The sequence below is a fragment of the Lissotriton helveticus genome, chromosome 10 (genome assembly GCF_964261635.1).
Source record: "Lissotriton helveticus chromosome 10, aLisHel1.1, whole genome shotgun sequence".
In the NCBI taxonomy this organism is placed as follows: Eukaryota; Metazoa; Chordata; class Amphibia; order Caudata; family Salamandridae; genus Lissotriton; species Lissotriton helveticus.
In genome coordinates this window covers 71064924-71086590 of record NC_136071.1, presented here as the reverse complement: position 1 = coordinate 71086590, position 21667 = coordinate 71064924, and the positions used below count along the sequence as shown (strand labels likewise).

The 21667-nt window shown below is 45.2% G+C and overlaps 1 protein-coding gene across 2 annotated transcripts in view; it reads right to left on the bottom strand.

Annotated features, from left to right (window-relative positions):
• The window catches only part of ARAF (A-Raf proto-oncogene, serine/threonine kinase), a 198251-nt gene that overhangs the window by 75252 nt on the left and 101332 nt on the right, over positions 1-21667 (bottom strand). Inside the window, exons 9-13 of one of the 2 annotated variants that reach the window (XM_078664774.1) lie at positions 21524-21645; positions 21178-21380; positions 16487-16663; positions 9101-9147; positions 6116-6234 (exon numbers count right to left, since the gene is read on the bottom strand). In XM_078664774.1, coding sequence (XP_078520900.1) covers positions 6116-6234; positions 9101-9147; positions 16487-16663; positions 21178-21380; positions 21524-21645 — 668 coding nt within the window. Of the gene's footprint in view, positions 1-6115; positions 6235-9100; positions 9148-16486; positions 16664-21177; positions 21381-21523; positions 21649-21667 lie in introns of both variants that reach the window. The other variant, XM_078664773.1, reaches the window with a different exon arrangement.

Sequence of the window (21667 nt, the reverse complement as noted above, 5' to 3'; positions counted from 1 at the left end):
GCGCCCCAGCATAGCCTCACTATCCCAGGGTCAGGATCCACTGTCGTTTCTTCCTACCAGGTCGGGTTCGCCCGTGAACACTAACTTTACCTTTACTAGCTATCATAGACTTTGTCCCGCATCCCGCGTGAGAGTGCACACTCTGCACCCGAGTCCCCTGGGCCTCCTAGAAGTAATCTAACGATTCTACAGTCAAGTCCTAGCGATTCCAAAGCCTATTAGTACTGTACTTACCTGCTAGTAGTTTCGCATTCCACTTTTTGAGTATATGGTTTCCCGTGCCCCTCGGGCATTTGTATATACTGTGCTAACTTAAGTATTTTTATAACCCCCCCCCAAACGAAAGGAGATAAGGCTATCCTTGCCAGGTAAGCCTATATTGCCTGAGTGGCCATATAAGGAAGTACCAGCACTGGCATGGTTACCCCCTATCTCATGGTCCACTAAGCAATCCCTCATCCTAAGGGTATCTGAGGGTCTCCACCATAGGGAATCTCTACCTGTGGTGTGTTTTGGCAAAGGAAAAGACTGGTGCTGAAATGGAGTACTGAAGTGAGGCTCCACTAATTTTGGGCTCAGCTTCCTCCAATCATTTTCCACCATAGAGGCCTTTCTTTCCAAGACTGAGTTGTTTTGGGCTCTCAGGGTCAACCTCTGGCTACCTACAGCTGGAGGTTGGGTCCCTCTGTTTGGCTTACTGGAGGGACAGGTCAGGTTTGGGGCCCTCAGGTCCCAGGTTTGGCTGTGCCCAACAGTGTCCATCTGTGGGAGGTCCCTAACTAAATTTAAGGGGGATCCCTCAGGAGTTGATTTTATTTTCACTTGGCTAGGACTACTAGCTTCAGTGCCCTTAATCTGCTGATTGGGGAATTCTTTTGGACAGGGGGCCCTTTGGGGTCCAACACTGGCCTCCCTGACCTCTACAGCCCTGGGCTGACTGAGGCAGGGTAGAGAGGGGCAGGATACCTGCTCCAGACTGGGTCCCACCTTGGAAGGGTCCACTGACATCAGGGGTTCTGCCAGGCTAGGCCTGACTACCTCTGTGGCTGTTTCTTCACAAGGGGTCAGATCAGTTCCCTGAGGAGGCTGACCCTTTCCTAAAGTCTGGTGGGAGGGAGATTTCTCTTCCTCCTCAATGCTCTCTGTCTGAGTGGAGTGATCCATAGTTTCAGGCTTCACAACACTATCATCTGTCTGAGTTTGAGCTGTGGCCATCACAACTCTCCCAACCTTTTCAGGAGGGGGCTCAGTTTGGGTGTGGGCTGTGACCATCACAGCCTCGACAACCTGTTCTGGGAAGGAAGTTGTCTGAGATTGGGCTGTGACTGGCACAGCCCTCCTGACCTGTTCAGGGAGGACATCTTGGACTGGGGCTGTGGCTATCACTGCCCCACTAACCTTACCATGGATGTTTACCATTTTAAAATGGGTTTCTTGCTCTACTTCAGCCCAGGCTGAGAGCTCTAAATCATTCCCCAGTAGGCAATCTACAGGCAAGTTTGGTGACACTGCCACTCTCTTGTGGCCAGTGACACCTCCCCAGCTGAGATTGACCACTGCCATGGGATGATCTCTCTGTACTCCATCAATATTGGTCACCTGGTATGTGGCACCAGGTAAAAGTTGCCTTGAGGGGACTAGACTCTCAGTCACCATAGTGATGCTAGCCCCTCCTATCTCTATAGGCCTCAACTTTTATACCATTGATGAGGGGCTCCTGTCTGTACTTGCCCAAAGTGTTGGGACAAGTTGTGAAGTTGGCAAACCCCATGCCAGTCTCACAGACAAGAGTATCTAAGTTTGGGGACCTGGTTAGGCCAGAGTCCCCAGGAACTCCCAAAGTAAATGCACCCAAATTCTTGGGGGCACTCCCACCACCTGGGGGATTACTACTAGTAGTAACAGGAGGTTTGGGAATGTTACTTGGGGGTATGTTCTCCTTATTGTTATTCTTTGGGCAACTGCTGTCAGTTTTCAAATGACCCACCTGTTTACAGGGATAACAATAAGGTTTCTTCTGGTTATTAGAAGGATTCTGGGACCCACCCCCCTCAGAGGATTTTTGGGGCCCTGATGTGGTTTGATCTGGAGATTTATTCCCACCCTTCTCTTGAGGCTTGGTTGATTCCTTTTTCTGGTCACCACCTTGGTTCTTGGGCCTAATCCTGGTTCTGACCCATTTGTCTGCCCTCTTACCCAATTCTTGTGGAGAGGTCAGATCAGAGTCTACCAGGTGCTGGTGTAATAACTGGTTCTGACAATTATTTAAGACTTGCTCTCTCATAATAAGATTATACAATCCTGTGAAGTCAGTAACCTTGCTACCCAGTAGCCAGCCTTCCAAAGCCTTAGTGGCACAATCAACAAAGTCAGACCAGTCCTGAGACTGAGTTTTCTGGGTGTCTCTGAACAGCAACCTGTACTGCTCAGTGGTTAAGCCAAACCTATCAACCAGTGCATTTTTCAGGACCTGGTAATTGTTAGCCTCCTCAACTCTAGTAGTGAGGAGCTTATCTCTACCTTTACCATCAAAGGAGAGCCACAGTATAGCTGCCCACTGACTTTGGGGAATGCACTGCACAGTGCAGGCCCTCTCCAAAGCAGCCATCCATTTCTGGATGTCATCCCCTTGCTTAAAGGGGGGCACTATCTTAGTCAGGTGTTTAGTATCTAAACCCTTCTCTCTATCTCTTGGGAGATTGCTGCCACCAGTGGGAGCTAACCCACTCATCTGCTGCTCTCTAGCAAAGGCAAGCTTTTCTTTGGCCAGGGCAAGTTCTTCCCTTTCAATCCTCAGAGTAGCCTGTCTCATCCTAGCTTCATGCTCCAGTCTCTGAGGGGAAGTCAATCTCCTCTGGGGAGAGTTCCTTCTCCTCTGAGAAGAGGCATTAGAGTGCAGAGATCTATTGGAGTCCCTAGAAAGAGATCTATCTCTCCTAACTCCAAGGTTAGGCCTACTTAGGGTCAGTACTGGGGGTCCCCCAGATCCTAGCCCAAGCAAGTCTATGTTGGCCCTAGTTAGCCTTCTGACTACCTCAAGACCTTTGTCTACCTCATCCCCAGAGAGCTCCTCAGGGTCCTCCTCCTCAACTGCATTTACAGTGTTGTGGAGGTCTGGATCACCAAGGTGCCCCTCTAAGGCTGGCATATTCCCCTCTCCCTGAGATGCTTTACTAGCATCATAGGTCTCTAAGAGATCCAACAGGAAGGGAGTGGTGGGGTTAGCCCCCTGTTTCAATTTCCTGGAGGTACACAAGTGTCTCAACTCCTGGAAATTGAGAGCTGCATATCTTGAGCTGGCCTGTGGAGGGTCAATCACCACAAGAGGTGTCCCTGAGGACTCTCCCTGGGTAGACATGCTTTTCTAGTGAGGTGTAAGTGGTGCACTTACCTACACTATATGTTTACCTACTGATCCCTTGCTAGAGTTGTAGTTTAGGGTGTGCTAGGCCCTAGGAGCTACAACAGCTGGTTCCGTAGAACTCTGAGTATTCTAAGTTAAGTTATATGTACCTTTAGTACTTATGTGATCTTTCACAAGATATTCTTAGGATATGTGTGGTAAAACAACAGCAAGCTCAAATCCCAACCTCTGCTCACCAATGTGGGTTGTTTGGACTGATACAAAGTGCTCACTAGAATAGTGAACATTATATATCAGGCCAACTTCTCACAGGGCCTCTATAACTTTGATTCTAAAGCCAGGCAAACCAGCAACCAACTGTGGGTCATATAGACCGATTTCAATCCTTAACACAGATTACAACATTTTTGCTTCGGTGTTAGCAAATAGATTGGGAGCGGTGGCAAATAACATTCTCCACCTGGATCAGAAGGGATTTGTAAAAGAAAATAGGAGTTTTTTTTACCGGGGCAGAGTCATACTCTTAGGTAAAGTTTGTTGTTGGTTATGGTAGGGATGCACAATTAGATGTTTTAAGGAACAACTTCCCTGAAAGTGGAAGAATGCAATCAACTTTAGCAAGATGGTTACCCAGTAACATTGGGTGAGAAATGCCATAAATTTGGCCTTGGCTTTTGAAATGCAAGTAACATGGCTAATATAAATGTCCCCGCACTTCTTAGTATACTGACAAATGTTTTCGGTCTAGTATATCAGTGCATCCCAAATTGACCGCCGTGAAGAAAAATAATTTGCCAGAGATGGGAGGGCGAACTACGTCAGAAATTAGAGGACCATCTACCTTAAGGACAGGGTTGACTGCACATACAAGGGGACCCACTGAGTAACACTTGCGGAACCAGTACTCTTTTAAAAGATAACACACCGGGAGCAAGCACATCTATGTTCCAAGTTTGTAACTGAAGTGACATTTTACCCCAATGTGTTCTCAGAAGCACTCTGTGATATTATCAACGGTACAGGGTTGCATCCAAATACAGAAACAACTGCTGTCAGTCCAAGAGAAAGGAAGAGCAACACCGGGAGAAACCAATTAGTCTCAATTACCAGCTCCCACCACAGAAGGGGCAGATAAACTACTAGACTAGCTAGGGGAGACAAAGGAGTAACTGGGTCTTGCTAATGAGCGTAGAAGGATTACCATGTGATGTTGTTCATCTATTAGAAAGCAAGGATGATTAAGAGGGGGTTGTCAGAGGGATTAGAGAATCTGTATTAAAAAACATAGCCCAAGCATCAAAGGTATAGTTACATTTGGAGGACGCATTACCTCGGATGGCTTAGACTGCTTAGGACACAAAAGATCCCTCAACTTGCCGGTACTGCCCATTCGGGTCTACACATGAGTGGTCCACTCATACAGGGATGAATGAAAAAAGCATAGAAAAACAGGACCAGAGTGATACAGCAGAACTTGAGGAGCAAGACACTGTGCACTAGTGATGTTTAAGGTCCTTGGACGTCTTTCTCCTAATTGAGGTTGTTCAGAATGACCCAATATTACTTTCAGTACTGGAACAAAAAACTATCCATTTAGGGTCTCCTCCTCAATGTGGAGGTTGGTGGCCACTCTTCAAGGTGTTCATGGAGGACAAGTGGAAAGACAGAGAGCCTCTGTCAGACGATGAAACTGATGGAGCTAGCTGACCGCGAGACCCCCACTTTAGAGAAGATTAACCAAGCCGAGACTCCCCCCTAAGAGGCTGGTCCAGGAAGAGGAGAGTTTCCTAAGGACTCAGGCAGTTGCATCTAAGAGAGAGAAGGGCCTGGAGCTATGGTGCTTCTGGGGCTAGGTAGTTTCCTCAAGTCAGTTTAAGCAGGAGGGGACAAGGGAGTGGGGCATCCCAAAGTTTTCTAGAACCAAGGCAAGTTGGCAAAGAGTTGTCATCCACTAATTTAACTTTACCTAGAGTATATGAGTATATGTAGTGTGGCTCACTGGTTAGAGGCGTCAGACCCGTAAGCAGAGAACGGCCCGGGACCAGGGTTCGATTCCCGACGCGACAGGGTCATGGACCAGGGTCAGCGGACTCGATAATTCTCGCCTCGGTGCCTACTCTAGTCAGAAACCACACTCGGCAACTCTGGGCATCAGCTTGCCTCATCTTCACAACGGCCCCCCCAGACCGCCGGGGATGCTTGGTCGCACCTTAGAGATACCCATCAGGGACCATCTCTCAGGGTGAGCCAGGACGGGTTCCCCAGCGGTTGAAGCGTGGAGATACTCCTCCGGGAGTCGATTCCTAGCGCTATATAAACCCGCAATTAAATATGGAGGGAAGAGATGGGCAGTATAGTAGTTATGCTAAACAGGGTCATGGTAGAGACAAAGCGGACATCCCAAGACTAAGTGAACCATTATAACCAGGAAACAAAGCTGTGTGCTTCTCAATATTTACTTTACAACTAGGCCCATTCTGAAAAGAGGTACTTTCTGGTTTAATACAGTAATACATCTAGAACCGGGCATGCTGTGGAGGCGGTACACATCCTATTACTTACGCAAGATTCAGGACTGGGTGAGAAAGGGCATGGTGTCTTAATAATTAATTTAGAAGTGCTACAATCATCAGTAGCAACTAGGTAATTCCGAACGGTATGTTGCCCTATGATACTTCTTGAGCAGAACCATAACATTGAAAGCAATATGAATGGCCAATAATTAACATTTTAATCTTTTCCTAAACTCACCATCCAGAGGATTGATCCGCTGGGCTGTTCCACCTGCTGAGACCCACTCCACCGTGTTTTCACCGTGGCCAGGCCAAAGTCACCAATCTTCACAGTAAGGCCTTCATGCAGGAAGATATCTGCTTGAGAGTGAAGGATCATAAACAAAATGTGACGCAGAGCAATAAGAGATGACCTTAAAGGACAGATGTGACCATTTTTTTTTGCAGTCACAAACCCTCCAACTGGCAAAATCTAAATATTTGCTACATACTATATCCCTTTTAAGAGTCAATAAAGTTTTTCCAACTCCTAAAATTGATTTAGAAATTACCACTGAATCGCAGAAAGAGGGTGTCCCTTCCAAACTGCAATTCAGTACAATATGCATCAATGATTTCTGACCGAAAAAAACAGTTGCAAACCATTGATTAGTAACGGACTTCCATGTTGGGGTGCTAATTGATTATTAAAGGAGGAGGAGCGTCTTTTGCATCACTTCCCCTTTGGCAGATTTAGCGGAAGTAGTTTCACTGTAGTTTTTCAAATTTCGTTTTTGTTTTATAAAGCAACCCGATTTACTATAAGGGAATGGGGCTGCATTTAAAAAACGAAAAGTTTTAAATTCTGAAAAGCAATAACAGTGATGGAGGTCTGCTGACTCCTGTAGGCTTTTATCTTTGAGACTGTAGCCCTTAGTAGTGATTTGAAAATTGCGACCTGCCAAATTAATAATCATCAGAGATGTCAATCTTCGAACAACTACGTTTTCTTATTTTGCAACTGTCCTAATTAGGGCACAGACGGGTTTGTCAAAAGAAATTGCAAGCACTTTTTGCAACCAGGTGTTTAGTACATCTGGCCCTTGATCCTCACGAACAGCAGCTCACAAAGCTCAAACACAAACTCACTCAGCTGTCTTACGAGCAAATTGTGCACACAGAATAATGAAGAATACAGTGGAGTCATTATGCAAAATAACTTGCAGCACCCTTATCTCTAGTACATTTGTATGGTGAAACGTCTGAGCTCGGGCATTTGATAGAAAACTCTTCAAACCTTTAAACTACAGAAAATTCCTTTCTTGTTTCGGGGACATGCCACCATCCAACTCGTGATTGTTAGACTACGTTCTAAGTGTGTATTCCAACTGTTCTTACAGGACACCTCTAAAGGAACATTTCTATGCTAGACACTGAGGCCAAGCAGGACTTCAAATCTAGCCTTTAGTAATTATAATAGTGTTCAATATTTGAAACAAGACTTGAAGACCCGGTTAACTGCAACTAAAAAAATTGAGACTACTAGATCAACAGATGTGCCACTCACATACTCCAAATCCAAGATATTATTGAGATCCACAACAAATAGCATGTAGTCTGTGACAAAAACAGGCTAGAAAATTCAGACTTCATTAATCTCAGTACAATTCTTACTTTAATGAGTGTAAAATGTTACTTCACAAATCATTCGACGCTGGGAAACCCACACTAAAGAGGGAGAATCTCTCCACTGTGAGCCCTCAAAGAACAGCAAAAGCAACATACCCACGATGCAGCACTTTGAAAAGGCCCAGTTTTGGACTCACAGGAAGTTGGTGCAAAACCACCAACAAGTGAGGGGGGCATGAAGAGTGAGTCAGGGAGAGCACTCATATAACAAAGGAGGAGGACATGACTAGCTGGGTGAACGGGGGTGCAGCGGGAACACCTGAGACAATGACAGTGTATAAACCAAGCTAGGACAAGTATACAAGAAGTATCAGACACCTTTGGGAAAAATTGCCATAATATAGATTCCTCCCTCACTGATCTTGGCCATTTGAAGAGAAAAGAATGGACCTGGGCCTCAACGCCCACTTGGTTCTATAGATGTCGTCGGAAAAGAATTGGAGACTCTGTTGAGTCGAGCACAAGGGCCATCATCCTGAAAAAGAAAGGATGCAGTACATCCAAATTATGAAAGTAACCATGTCATACTAATCGCACATCACTGATACAGAAGAAAGTGACCAGTAGAAAGAATCTCCGAGCGTGTGAGACTGCAATAGAATAAGATAATGAGTAAAAGAAAGAAAAAGTGAGAGAAACAGGGCGTGTGAAAGGGAAAAAGACATCTAGTGAGAATCTTGCTGTTTCAAGCTATTGCCATTGACACATTGAGTATGAGGAGAGTGTTTCAGGAACTGAGGAAGCCAGTCACATCCGGGGGGTAAAGGCTACTGTGTGGCACCTGACAGAGTTAAGCACCCCGCAGAGAGAGAAGCTACTGTCTTAGTTTGAAGCCAAGATTAACTAACAGAATTGTTACTTTGGGGGAAAAAGTCTGTCAAACCAGCGGATGTCTGGGTGGGAGTTGTACATCTCAAAAGAAGCTTTAAGGGTAGGGATGTCTTCTCGGATATCATTCAGAAAAGTACAGTTCTTCCACTGATTGGCTAGTTTAGTCTAATAGGCATAAAAAAATGTTTAAAGGAGGAATGAAACGCATACATTTTTCCTTTAACTGAAAAAAATATATAGAAATAATGGGGGTTTTCAACAAAATTATACCCAATGCAAACAAGGAGCTAGTGAGTGAATTGGTAATTGCCAATAACGTTATTAAACAATCACATATAAAAATAGTACTCATGAAATAAAAGATCCTCACCAAAAACAACGGAAATAGAGCCTTGGAAACAGAGCTTTATTGTGATTGTGATCTTCCAAAGCGGGTCCCCAAGGCTAAGAAATCATCATCACAAAAGGAGAACTTACAGGCCCTCTGGAGGAGACATCAATAGACCACAGAGAGTTGCTTTACAAATCCACATTTGTGCCAAGGAGGTCATCAGGACATTGGCCAAATCTGTTTGTCGCTACAAGCAAATGTACCTACATCTGACTCAACCCTGGTCTCTTATAGTTGTGGCACAGACATTAAACAATCTACAGAATTGAAGGGACACACCCTTCCATACACTCCTCACCTGATCCTAATAAGTGACTTATCATCAAAGGATACTGTTGGATTTCAGGTCCCGATGGATTATGTTCTTGGCGTGAAGATAACTGAGGAGGACGAGAATGATACGTAATCATGGTCAAGAGCATATCCTAACATATTTTGCTATATTTTGTGATAACTAAACCACATCATGACACCCAATAAATAAAAGATTTGTACTAACAAAGCATATGAATAAAGTACTGTCCGGACGATTTTTCATTGGGGTTGGGTGCAGAGTACAAAGAAATAAGTTTTATCATCAAGGGAGAAAGTGCAAAGATATGAGAGGAGATAGACTCACTGTAAACAGAAGGAAAGATTACCTACTTGAACACCTAAGCTCTCACTGATACCAATCTTCATTAATGTCATAAAACATTTTTGGTCCCACCTGGGTCCAGATTCTGTGCCATATAGGAGAACTCATATCTGTCTGTATATCCAGCTGCTCTTTCACATTAGTAGTGGGAACAGAGAACTGCAGAGGGCAGAACATTTGCTGGTACTTGTAATAATTGCAGTTGGGGTACAAACTGGTCTCTGTAGAATCCCTGTTGCCATGACCAACTAGAAAAGGAGCTGGCCTTCCTAGTGTGCCGCCAACACTTGACTACAAGGAAGACTTACTTGTACATGGTACACATGAGTAAGGACCCGAACAAAGATCCCCAGAACAGACTGAGACTCCAATCAGCAATGTGATTATTGTAATCCAGTTGGCCAGAGTCATTACATGAAATCAGGATCATGACTTTGGTCACAGTGCCTCTGCAATACTTTCCTTCCGTCATCTGTCATGAGGATGCACTGTCCGTAACCTGTCCTCTACTCTTTATGGCTCCGGTATTTTACAACAGTCCCCCCCTATCCCAACCGCCTTCTAAACCCGGGCATTCTTTTGGCTACAGCTGGACGCTTGGATTTCAGAACTGTCTGACCCATTTCACCAGTTATCACTGCTCAGGAGATATTGTAGTTTGATTTTAAGCTATGTTGGGACCATTATCTTATTTCCAAAGTACTAGTGGGCATCATTTTAGTCTTGTGGTGCCATCTATACTGAGGGGTGTCCCAATCTCCCAACCATGGAAAGGTTAGACCGCGAGCAGCCAGACTTGAATTACGAGCAAATAAAATGTATCACCCCAACTGACACACTGCTATCTCCGTTAACGTTGAAATAGTCTACACAGATTGGAAGATTTAAGTAGCCGCTTAAGTAGCCGGTCCCAGGTGTGCAGTGTTCTACTGGATACAGACTACATCAAATTGTCCACTGAGAAGGCAACTCACAGAATCCAAGAACAAGTTTTCTTTATTTTTAGCTGGGTGTCAAACTTCTTATTTGAGTTGTCAAAAACTGTTAATAATTGTATTGTAAACTCAGTGAAGCCCATTAAATTGTCTAGTTGGTGCCTAGAGTCAGACACACTGAACCAGAGAGCGAGGCAACTTGCAATTCTAATACCTTTCGTCTGTCTGGCACTTCGATTTTAGTCACTCAATTGTTTTTACAAAAAGGGTAAAACCTGATGATTCATGAAAGTTTCCAAGAGCTTACAAACACTGTCTCTTTGAATAAAATTGGCAAACCGGCTCATTTTTATATAAAAACCGAGAAGTTGGCATGTGAACTGTTAAAAAAAGAAGAATTTCGATGCAGACATGTCGGGCTTGGGGATGCTAGAACCTTTCAGTGTGGCATACTAGAACCAATGGGTATGGGATGCTAGCTTAGGGATGCTAGAACATTTGGGTCTGGGATGCTAGACCATTTGGGTCTGGGATGCTAGGACCTCTGGGCATGGGGTGCTAGGACCTCTGGGCATGGGGTGCTAGGACCTCTGGGCATGGGATGCTAGGACCTCTGGGCATGAGATGCTAGGACCTCTGGGCATGAGATGCTAGGACCTCTGGGCATGGGATGCTAGGACCTTTGGGCATGGGATGCTAGGACCTCTGGGCATGGGATGCTAGGACCTCTGGGCATGGGATGCTAGGAACTCTGGGCATGGGATGCTAGGAACTCTGGGCATGGGATGCTAGGAACTCTGGGCATGGGATGCTAGGAACTCTGGGCATGGGATGCTAGGAACTCTGGGCATGGGATGCTAGGAACTCTGGGCATGGGATGCTAGGAACTCTGGGCATGGGATGCTAGGAACTCTGGGCATGGGATGCTAGGAACTCTGGGCATGGGATGCTAGGAACTCTGGGCATGGGATGCTAGGAACTCTGGGCATGGGATGCTAGGAACTCTGGGCATGGGATGCTAGGAACTCTGGGCATGGGATGCTAGGAACTCTGGGCATGGGATGCTAGGAACTCTGGGCATGGGATGCTAGGAACTCTGGGCATGGGATGCTAGAACTCTGGGCATGGGATGCTAGAACTCTGGGCATGGGATGCTAGAACTCTGGGCATGGGATGCTAGAACTCTGGGCATGGGATGCTAGAACTCTGGGCATGGGATGCTAGGAACTCTGGGCATGGGATGCTAGGAACTCTGGGCATGGGATGCTAGGAACTCTGGGCATGGGATGCTAGGAACTCTGGGCATGGGATGCTAGGAACTCTGGGCATGGGATGCTAGGAACTCTGGGCATGGGATGCTAGGAACTCTGGGCATGGGATGCTAGGAACTCTGGGCATGGGATGCTAGGAACTCTGGGCATGGGATGCTAGGAACTCTGGGCATGGGATGCTAGGAACTCTGGGCATGGGATGCTAGGAACTCTGGGCATGGGATGCTAGGAACTCTGGGCATGGGAGGCTAGGAACTCTGGGCATGGGAGGCTAGAACTCTGGGCATGGGAGGCTAGAACTCTGGGCATGGGAGGCTAGAACTCTGGGCATGGGAGGCTAGAACTCTGGGCATGGGATGCTAGGAACTCTGGGCATGGGATGCAAGGAACTCTGGGCATGGGATGCAAGGAACTCTGGGCATGGGATGCAAGGAACTCTGGGCATGGGATGCAAGGAACTCTGGGCATGGGATGCAAGGAACTCTGGGCATGGGATGCAAGGAACTCTGGGCATGGGTTGCAAGGACCTCTGGCTTTGGGATGCACACACCTGGCTTTGGGAAGCACTAAGGTCTAGATTTTGGATTGCTGGGACCTCTGGGTTTGTGATGCTAGAACCTTTGGCTTTGTGATGCTAGGAAATCTGGCTTTCGGATGCACATATGCCTGGGTCTGGGATGCATGTATGTCTGGGTCTTAGATGCATGCTTGTCTGGGTTTGTGATGCACGCATGTCTGTGATGCATGCATGTCTGGAATGAATGCATGTCTTGGGTTGGGATGCTAGAACCTCTGGGTATGGGATGTGAGGACCTCTGGCCTTGGGATGCTAGGAACTCTGGCTATTGGATGCACCTATGTCTGGCATTTCGGATGAACGCATGCCTGAGACTGGGATGCATGCTTGTCTGGCATTGGGATGCTGAAACCTCTGGTTTGGAATGCTGGGAAAGCTGGCTTTGAGATGTGAGGACCACTGGCTTAGGGATGTATGCACCTCTGGCTTATATCAATGTTCCTCTTTGATTACCTATTCTTCTTTAAAGCTATAATAGAGGATGGACCAGCAGTACACTCAGTGTTATTTACTGTGTCATTGCTTATCTGCGTTTCCAACCCTAACTATCCACCACAGTAAGCCACGCCTGCATGTCTTCACCAACCGGGGAGAGTCAAGTGCCTAACGGGAGGGATTTATTTATCCAACTGGAGTGGAACAGAATTTGCTTGTCTAGAAATCTGCTGTAAATAGTGCCCACACAACATAATGCCCAGTAGCCTCTCCTACCTCTGGGAACCCATATAATAGTCTCACGTTCCTTAGAAGCACAGACACTGATGTCTGCCCAGAACACTTCCTTATTTTCATCCAGGGGGAATAAGCGACTGGTCAACAGGTGTAGCTTAAGAGAAAATAATGTTATTATCAGATTACAAGCAAAAAGAAAAACGTTCCCACTTCCAAGCCTCATATAGGGGGCCTGCACATGCCGACATAGATCTTCATTTGGCCCACTGGGGGAAGGCCAGAACTCATCAACACAGATCACCAAGGCCACCATGAAAACATCAGGACACTAACAGTTGATGTTCTTCGACCTTAGCCCAAACAGACTTCTAGGCGGAGTGGGAAGGGGGAGCGAAGTGCTCTACAGCCTTAGCACAAACTGAGTTACAAAAAAGAAGCAAAAAACAGCGTCTGTTTTCTTAACCAACGTTACCACCAATGGCCCTTTAAACATCTATAGAAGGCTATAGATAATGGTTGAAATAAGGTCCACAAAAATCAATGTTTCTATATCTGACCAAGAATATAAAACATTTTTCAGGAGTATATCCAGTGTTTCAAGGAGATACTTGAAGTGGTCAAAATTACTGTGAAGCACGTCTTTTGCTGTCACAACATAATTAATAAAGCAAAGGAAATGTTGGAAGAAGTACGGCTATTCAGTGAAATCTTTAGATCATCAGTTGGGAACAAATGGGTTAACAAAGACATATGTGAGTTTTAATGAACCACATGCATTTTCAAATGGAGATGTTGGAAATCAAAGGCTGACGTTGGTAAGGTCCTTTGCAAGAGGCACATGACGAACTACCACAAAGTCATTAAAGAAACTAAAAGGTCAACTATGCAAAAAAAATCACTAGGCCACACATCAAACTAGGAGTTTATTTAGAATGTACCAGGATACAAACAATCTAGAAGCCTTAAATTAACGCTCCTTGACGTGGCAGCACTGTGAAGACCTCCCTGTCTTCTTTGAATTCTCCAATTATCAAAATCTCCCAACTTTATTTAGAAACTCTGAACCATCATCTCATGCTCTCACGCCAACTACCTTTGATTCAGTTTTCCAAACCTCTTTTCACACGATGACAAACAGGAAGTATCAAAGTTGGTCCAAGGAACAAAAGCTTCTATAATTCCAATTTACAATGCTCAGCAGCCCCTAATAAACAATTCCTGCTCTCTCTTCAGGTAGATGTCAAAGCCATGATCAACTCCTACTTTTTCACAGTTTCAACAGGCTTCTTCAAACACACCACCATCATATCTCTGCTAACAAAAGTGGCTGCAACATAAATACATCAAACTAAACCTTTTCCGTCATGACCGCCAATCCCTGTTCATGTAAGCAAGGGGCACTGCAAAAGCAAAAGGCTGCTGCAGTACTTGTTGTAAAACAAGTACTTGACATAGTGGATCATAATATACTGATAAATTGATGAGCAGACTCAAGGAATGTGCAGAGTAATTGTTTTTTTCACGTGGTTTTAGATTTGTTCCATTTTCACCAACCAGATCCAATGATTTGGAATTGGGTCAGTGGGATTATCACTTCTGAGTCTGTTATGTGAGTTTCCATCAAGAGCCATCTCTTTTGTGTCTTCTCTTCAACATTTACAGATGGACATTGGCAATGCCTTTAGAGAAGTAATGGACAACCCTCCAAATGTACCCTGACAGCACTGAAATCCACTAACAGCTAGTAAACAGGCCACTGAATGAGGTTAAAATCTCCATGCGCCTGAACTGTGCATTTGTATGGCTGTAAGAGAGCTTCAGGAGACAAAACAGACATCTTCCTATAACTCGAAGACAAGAGTCTACACCTCACTGCCGTTCATGCGTCCAGCCAATCTAGGTGAATCACCTTAAAGAAATCAGAAAGTTATGAAAAAGGGGGCCTCATACAACTTTGAAGTCTCCATCAATCTCTAGGTGAGTGTAGTAATCAGGAGCATCAATTTGGAGCTTTCACTAATCCCTGAAGAGAAAGTGATCCCCAAACGGAGCTAACTAGAGCCCTTCTGATGCCACACAGAGACTTTTACAGCAGAGCTTATACTGTGCTCGCAAGGAGGTTGATAGAAAGGCCTAAGAGAATCAAGATGCCAAATAGGTCTCAACCTGTGGTGATACAACCACCTAAAGGCTGCCAGGAAAGCACTTTACTGGCTTCCAGTAGCAGCAGGAATGCAGTTCACAGTTCTTTTGTGGCATGCACAAGAATAACTATGGAAGAGCTACAGGATCCCTGCAGAAATTGGACATCTAATACGTGCCCAACTGCAAACAGCATTGGCCAATGACAATCCTTACAGTTTAATGTGCCTTGAGACTGGATAAACATGGTAAGAAATCCAGGGACCCAAACAATAGAACTCCTTGAACCCAGGCAACAGAACAGAACCAAACAAATTGTTTTTCAAGGCAGGCCTGAAGAAGTGATTCTTACACCAAGCTTTCAACTAATCATTGCATTTTGTGGGGCAGAGAATAGTGGACCGGGCCTTCCCTTCAGTGACAGCACTGGACTGAACTTGGTCCTTTTCTGTATTCCGCCTAACACATTGAAGTAACCAGAAGGACATGTAGAGATCTGTTAAAACTTGAATAAGTGGATCATATTTAGGAAATATTTAATGCATTAGATTGTGCACCTTTTTGAAAAAAGTATTTGCTAGGCATTCCTAAACATTTTCTGCTTCTCTGAACAATTGAGGGACAGTAAAACAGTATTTGCTTATTACAGAGATTGGTAAAATAATTGCTTTGAGAATTAAAATCTAGTTAAAAACACTTTGTGTCAGCAACAATTATCATGAAAACAAGGTAAGTGACATTCAATCTTTAAAGCAACTGAGCTAGGTGCCACCATAAAATGAGGTATTTTAACTTTTTTTGGACACTTAAAGCTCTTATTGATTTTCTTTCTCTGCTGTTTACAGCCTCCGACTAACATTCTCTACTACCTCTCTACTACCTGAAGTGGCTTACAAATAAAACTCTGAATACATGTACAGTTCATTTCATTTAGAAAACAATGTTTTGCATGCTATCTTTATTATTCATAGCAACAGAATAGTGATGCCTATGAAGAATAGTTACAAAAAAGAGTGATAAGTACATCAATATTGACAAAAACCCATTACTCAAAAGGCAGGGTGGGAATGTTCCCTGCACTAAATGTCTATTATTGGGTGGGTGAAGTAAGAGATACAAGTGTCAAAATTCCAATTTTTCATATGGAGGAAAGTAGAAGTGTACTGTTCATAACAATATTTTAAAGAAGATTTGAAACAGGCCGGGGAGGGAATACTGTACATGAATGTTTTTCAAGCAAGATGAGCAAAAGAAGCGTTGCCAGTGCGTACAAGGTGCAGTTATGGGTTTGAAAGACACAGAGTTAGGCCTAGAAGTTGAAAAGCCTCCAACTGCTCTCATAAGATTAATCTGGGAAGGGGGACTCATTGGTTGCTGACATTTGGTGTTCTATTGCTTGAAACATAGCAGACAGGCTTTAGGTCGGTTGAAATGCACATCTAATACAAGCATACAGGAACAAGATATACAAGGGTTGCTACTTACTCCATTCCCTGAGCTGTTTGCCGCGCAACATCAATGAGTTGAAACATGTCAAAGCGGGTCTCGTTCACATGTAGGTGATGGTACAGGCTGCTCCCTTCACACCATTGTGTGATGATGGCAAAGGTGGGCTTTGTCATAAAGCCCATGAAGAGCAAGATGTTCACATGACGAGTCTTCCTGTTAGAAACCAAGTAAAGAAAAGTAACTCATAAGGGAATAAAGTGACAGTATGTTTGTCCAGCTAACATCCAAGGGTTCCATAGATAAGAATACGGACTGTTCGTTGGGAACAAGAAGTATGCTGAAACTACTTAAAGCAAGAAAGAAGCGACAGGTAGATAACAAGGCTATAACCAAGTGATCCAGACATACCAAGTTACTCACCTTCACATCCTCCCTACTCTTAAGTTACTGGCATGATTCGCCAACTATAATAGCACAAAATGCAAGTGCACGTTCCTCTGACCCCACAGCATGCCCTCAAAATTTGGCTCAATCTTCCTTCCTGGGGTCTTCATCAGCAGTCGCAAATACACTCAAAAGGCAGGGATTCTAAGAGGCTTGTACGAAAGAATGGAAAACAGGACCAGACCCTTGCAAAAGTTACTATGTTGAGTAACAGAATATGTAGAGCCTACAGAAAGCATAGAGTGTGGTTAAGGTACCTGCTTACCAACCAGGGAAAGCTTTTGTGAGCCATGTGGTGCAAACCTAGGTTGAAAGCAATGAAGCACAGAGAACATACCTATGCAGCGTGCCCCATTCTCAGCCTGAAACAACCTCTCTAAGTCAATCCTGAATAGAAGGTACTCAACTGGCTGCTGTCAACGAATGAGTCAAATTCTAAACACTTTGTTTTGCACATTAAGTCAAGCATTTTGAAAGTTGTTGCTCCTGACCAGACACGCAAAATCGACCTCTGAGATAAGCTAGGACTCTCCATGTCAAGATACAAACATTTTGGAAGAAAAACCTCTGCTGTCCAGTCTCTTCCTATGAAATCCTTTCCACTAACAAATACTCCCACAAAACAAAGTAGAGGGAGCAGAAATGCTGCTGATGTCCAGAATCTATTGGCACCCTTACAGGAACTGGCTTGTGGGGAGCAGACCTCGCCGGAGTGTAAAGAGCCCAAGAAACCCAAAGGTGTGACAGAGCCCAATGTAAAGCCAGAGGAGCCCATGGATCACTCAGAGGTTGGAGAAACCACAATCATGCTAGGAGATGTGGATGCGACCGTGCATGGTGCAATAAGCAGAGGTAGTACTGGGGTTGAAAGAAATCATCCTAAGAAACTATTGGTGCAGGTACTGTCCTCTTTAGTTCCATATATGTCAGACACCTGTAAGATTACTAATATAGTGCAGCCCAAACATCACTTGTGTGGCCTTTCACACCCTGGTCCTCCTGGCGTGCTGGTCCTGGCCTTGGCCCAGTGCAGAAAACAATGACTGATGTTTTTCAGTAAATGGCCTGAGAGGCCCCACATGTGGTTAAAGTTATCCAAACTAGTGGCCCCCTGGGCATTTTGAGTGAACATTTTTGGGATCAGTATGCTTCTTCAGACCCTGCACAATCTGATAAACTCTTACCTGAGACTTTAATATTTAACCCTATTACCCTGAACAACAGTGGAGAATCAGTTTTGAGCTGCTGTTTTTAGAAATACAGTAATACAGGGATCCACGACCTCCTGAGATGGGCCACAACCACTACTGTCACCATCAAAAAGACTTGCGGTGACAATGTCAATGGGAGGACTACGAACTGGCAGAGGGTAGACCCTACTCACTACTAGTGCAGGTACTTCCTGTGTAACCGTAGGACCAGAATGTGGCAGTTTAAATCCTTCAAATAGAGGGAGTACCAAGAATAGCACTCCTGCTCCATTTCCTGCTCTGGCACAAACTCCGCCACTCCTTTTTGCAACTAAACCACCTCCACATGCAGTATTCGCCTATGATCATATGCTAGTAGGGACTGTTGAGGTTGCGTATTGGTTATGGGTGTGGAGCTGCAGGAAGGGAAGAATATACTTTAATTCTACAATCTGAAGGACACATTGAAATAATAGTACAGCCCTTAAGTCCTGTGAAAAGAAGGATATCAGTCCTTCAATAGGCTATACAACCTGCATCAAGGGGTAGCTAAAGCAGCTGTGCAAGGTGGTGCTGGGGAGGAAGAGGATTGCAGAGTATGGCAACCCATTCCATTGCCTTTGCCCATGTACTGTTGCACAAAGAGATTTTGTTGTTTTACGGGGGTCTGTGCGGGCTGATGTGGCATGAACTGGCCCCAAATCTCAAACTGGCAGACGTCCTTCACTGTGGTGAAGCTCCAGAGCCCTGTGCCGCTGCCTTCCTAGCCTTAAGTTGCTCCAAGGCTACGTCTGCCTCGACTCTAAACAGTGTGTCCTGAACATACACATAGAAACCTGTAGAACGCAGCTAGGTGCAACAATTAAGGGATATTGAGGACCCCATAGCCCTGGCCATTAAATATGCTGGTAGCAGACCCACCTTCACGGCTTAACCATCATGGATGACTTTGAAAAACGACCTTTCAGATGGTCAGGTAGGTTTGGAACAATCTTTGCCACCACAACTCACAAGGCATAGGTAGAGAGGTAAGAAGGGATGTGGCGATGAGTGAACGCAATGCTAGGCTGCCCACTGAGAACACTTTCTTACCCACTACATTCAGTTTATTGCACTTTGTTAGTCGGGTGGGTAGGAAAGGATCCCTGATTGATTTTTGCACAGGAGGAAATATGTACCACAAGACCCTGCAGCGCAGGATGGACCAAAAGAAATACTGGGTCCTCCGGTGCTGACCTATAAAGCCTATTGTCGCTGTTCAACGAAAAGACTGTGGGTGGTTTTGCCCATGCTTCCTTTCACTGAGGTAGTGAAGCACTTTGGCTGCCTTCTTAAAGATCGCATGGAAGTAGGTCTTGGGAGTGGATCAATATCAATATTTGGTGATGTATCCAGCCCAATAGAATTCTAAAATTGTAGATAGTGGGCCGCTTCAGATGTGGTGAGTGGTGGAAGGGATAGACTCTTGCGGTCATCTGTGTCCTGATGCTCTTCAAACAAGCAGAGGATCGGAGTCCATTTCTTGCATGGTGTGCTATTAACAATGGCGGGCATCAGCACATTTATCCCTTCATTCCTCCTCCTCTGTTAGTCTCTGAGCCTCCTTCTTGTACTGCAGTGTCTTGACTGGGGCCAGCAGGACATCATGAGGAGATGGTGGTAGCGGAAGCGGCGGCGGGGTCAGCTTCTATATCAGCATTGGAGCAAGAGGAACAAGCGAAGGTCCTGGCAATGGCGCAAAATTAGATGGTGCCAAGGAATGTTCCAACATTATAAAAGGGATGCTGGAGGAGGACGAATTTCCACCAGTTCTGTCTCAGGTGAAGATACAGCCAGGAACAGAGGAGAGTGGTGATGGCTTACCCTTCAACCACAATCGCCTCATTGATGCTGCTGCTGCCGCCAACAGAAGTGCCTATCAATAAGGAGCTGCTGCGTCACCACAGGAGCCACAACTGCTGAAAAGGAGCATTCCTCTGAATCAGCTTCAGAGACTGCATCTGAAGAAGACAAACGCACAAATACATCAGCCCGGAGGCCAGCAACTGCCAGCGAGCCAGCCAAGAGCATTCAATCCCAGTGGCCCAGAGATGCATGATACCACAGTCTGTAGTCCCCAGTCACAGATAGTGAAGTCTGAGGGTGCGACTTTCATACTGCCCGACCCGCATGGCTGATTAGCCAGGATATTTCAGCAGGTAACGAAGGGCTGCACCCACACAAACGGAGAGACTGTGTCTAATACGTGGACAGAGAAATCTGCCTGTATGAATGCTAAACTTTGTCAATATAAACATATCAGGCCTAAAGACTACTTAACTGACCAATGAGCTAAATATCAGATATAACATAGTGATCCACATCTGTGTATAATGTATGCATATTCTCTGTATCTTTGCACAAGGTACCCTAGGTGAGGGAGTTTTCGTGAGAAAGAAAGAGAGCGTGCAGAAGTGGGCACCAAAGAGGGTGTGAGCATACAACCCTGTACCTGAACCACCTTTACCTTTGTAGTAGTGGGCAGTATTTTGTTTTACTGTATGAGTATAATACTTTTCTGTAACAAGAAGATAAGCACAGCGCTGGATACTGTGCTTGTTGGTTGATGGTTGACTTTTGAGTCCCTTACATGACCTCTGTGAGAAGGCTTTGGAAGCTCACCACTGCTACCCTGGGAGTCAAGTGTGGAAAGGGTGAATTTGGTCCAGGAATAGAGCTATAGTAGCATGAACCCTACGACACCAGTGGCAAACAACCTCACCTACCAGAGTTGGGTCCGTAGCCCCTGTCTGCACTCTGGCACCCCGCATGGGGTCTGACCCACATACTTCGCTTTTTGGTACTGTGGCAGGCATGGATGCCACTTCTGCTACAGGAAAGTGCTTTCCTAGAGTATACACAAACGGTAGAGGGTGGGGTTGTTTGAGGATAAGGTATGAGAGAGATCTATAAGACTTCTGGATGAAAATAAAGCTTTGTTAAAAGGAATCAATGAGGCTCATAATATACAATTGTAAATGGGCATCGACATATGCTGATGGTTAAGTACCACACTGTGTGGTGGTTCATTCTGAAAGTCAGTTGCAAAATTACCTCAAGACTTGCATCTCATTTTTGAAGGCCTGGATCTGCTCAGCTGTGGGATTGGTGACCTTCAGAATCTTCACTGCCACGTCCCCATGCCATTTGCCTTTGAAGACTGTGCCAAAGGAGCCAGTGCCGATTCGCTTTTTAACATCGACTTCATTGCTATTCACCTCCCAGTAGTAACCTGAATCCCGATATCCAAGTGGTTTCTGTGTGGGGTTTGCAGACAAAAGTTATCTTGACGAACTGATCCCAATAACACAGGATGAAATAGCCGGCATGCGCACAGGCTCACATGTATATCTGGAAGACTTGCACAAAACAATGTCAAAGTGATGAAAGTCCCACTTACCACCTTTTTGTCAGCTGAGGAAGAGGGTTTGCGATCAGAAGGCGATTTGGGATGTGGTGACTTCCTCCCGGGGGAGACTACGTTAGAGCTGCCAGGGGACACTCTAGGAGCACTGTCGCCTTCTGCTATCGGAAAGACAGACAG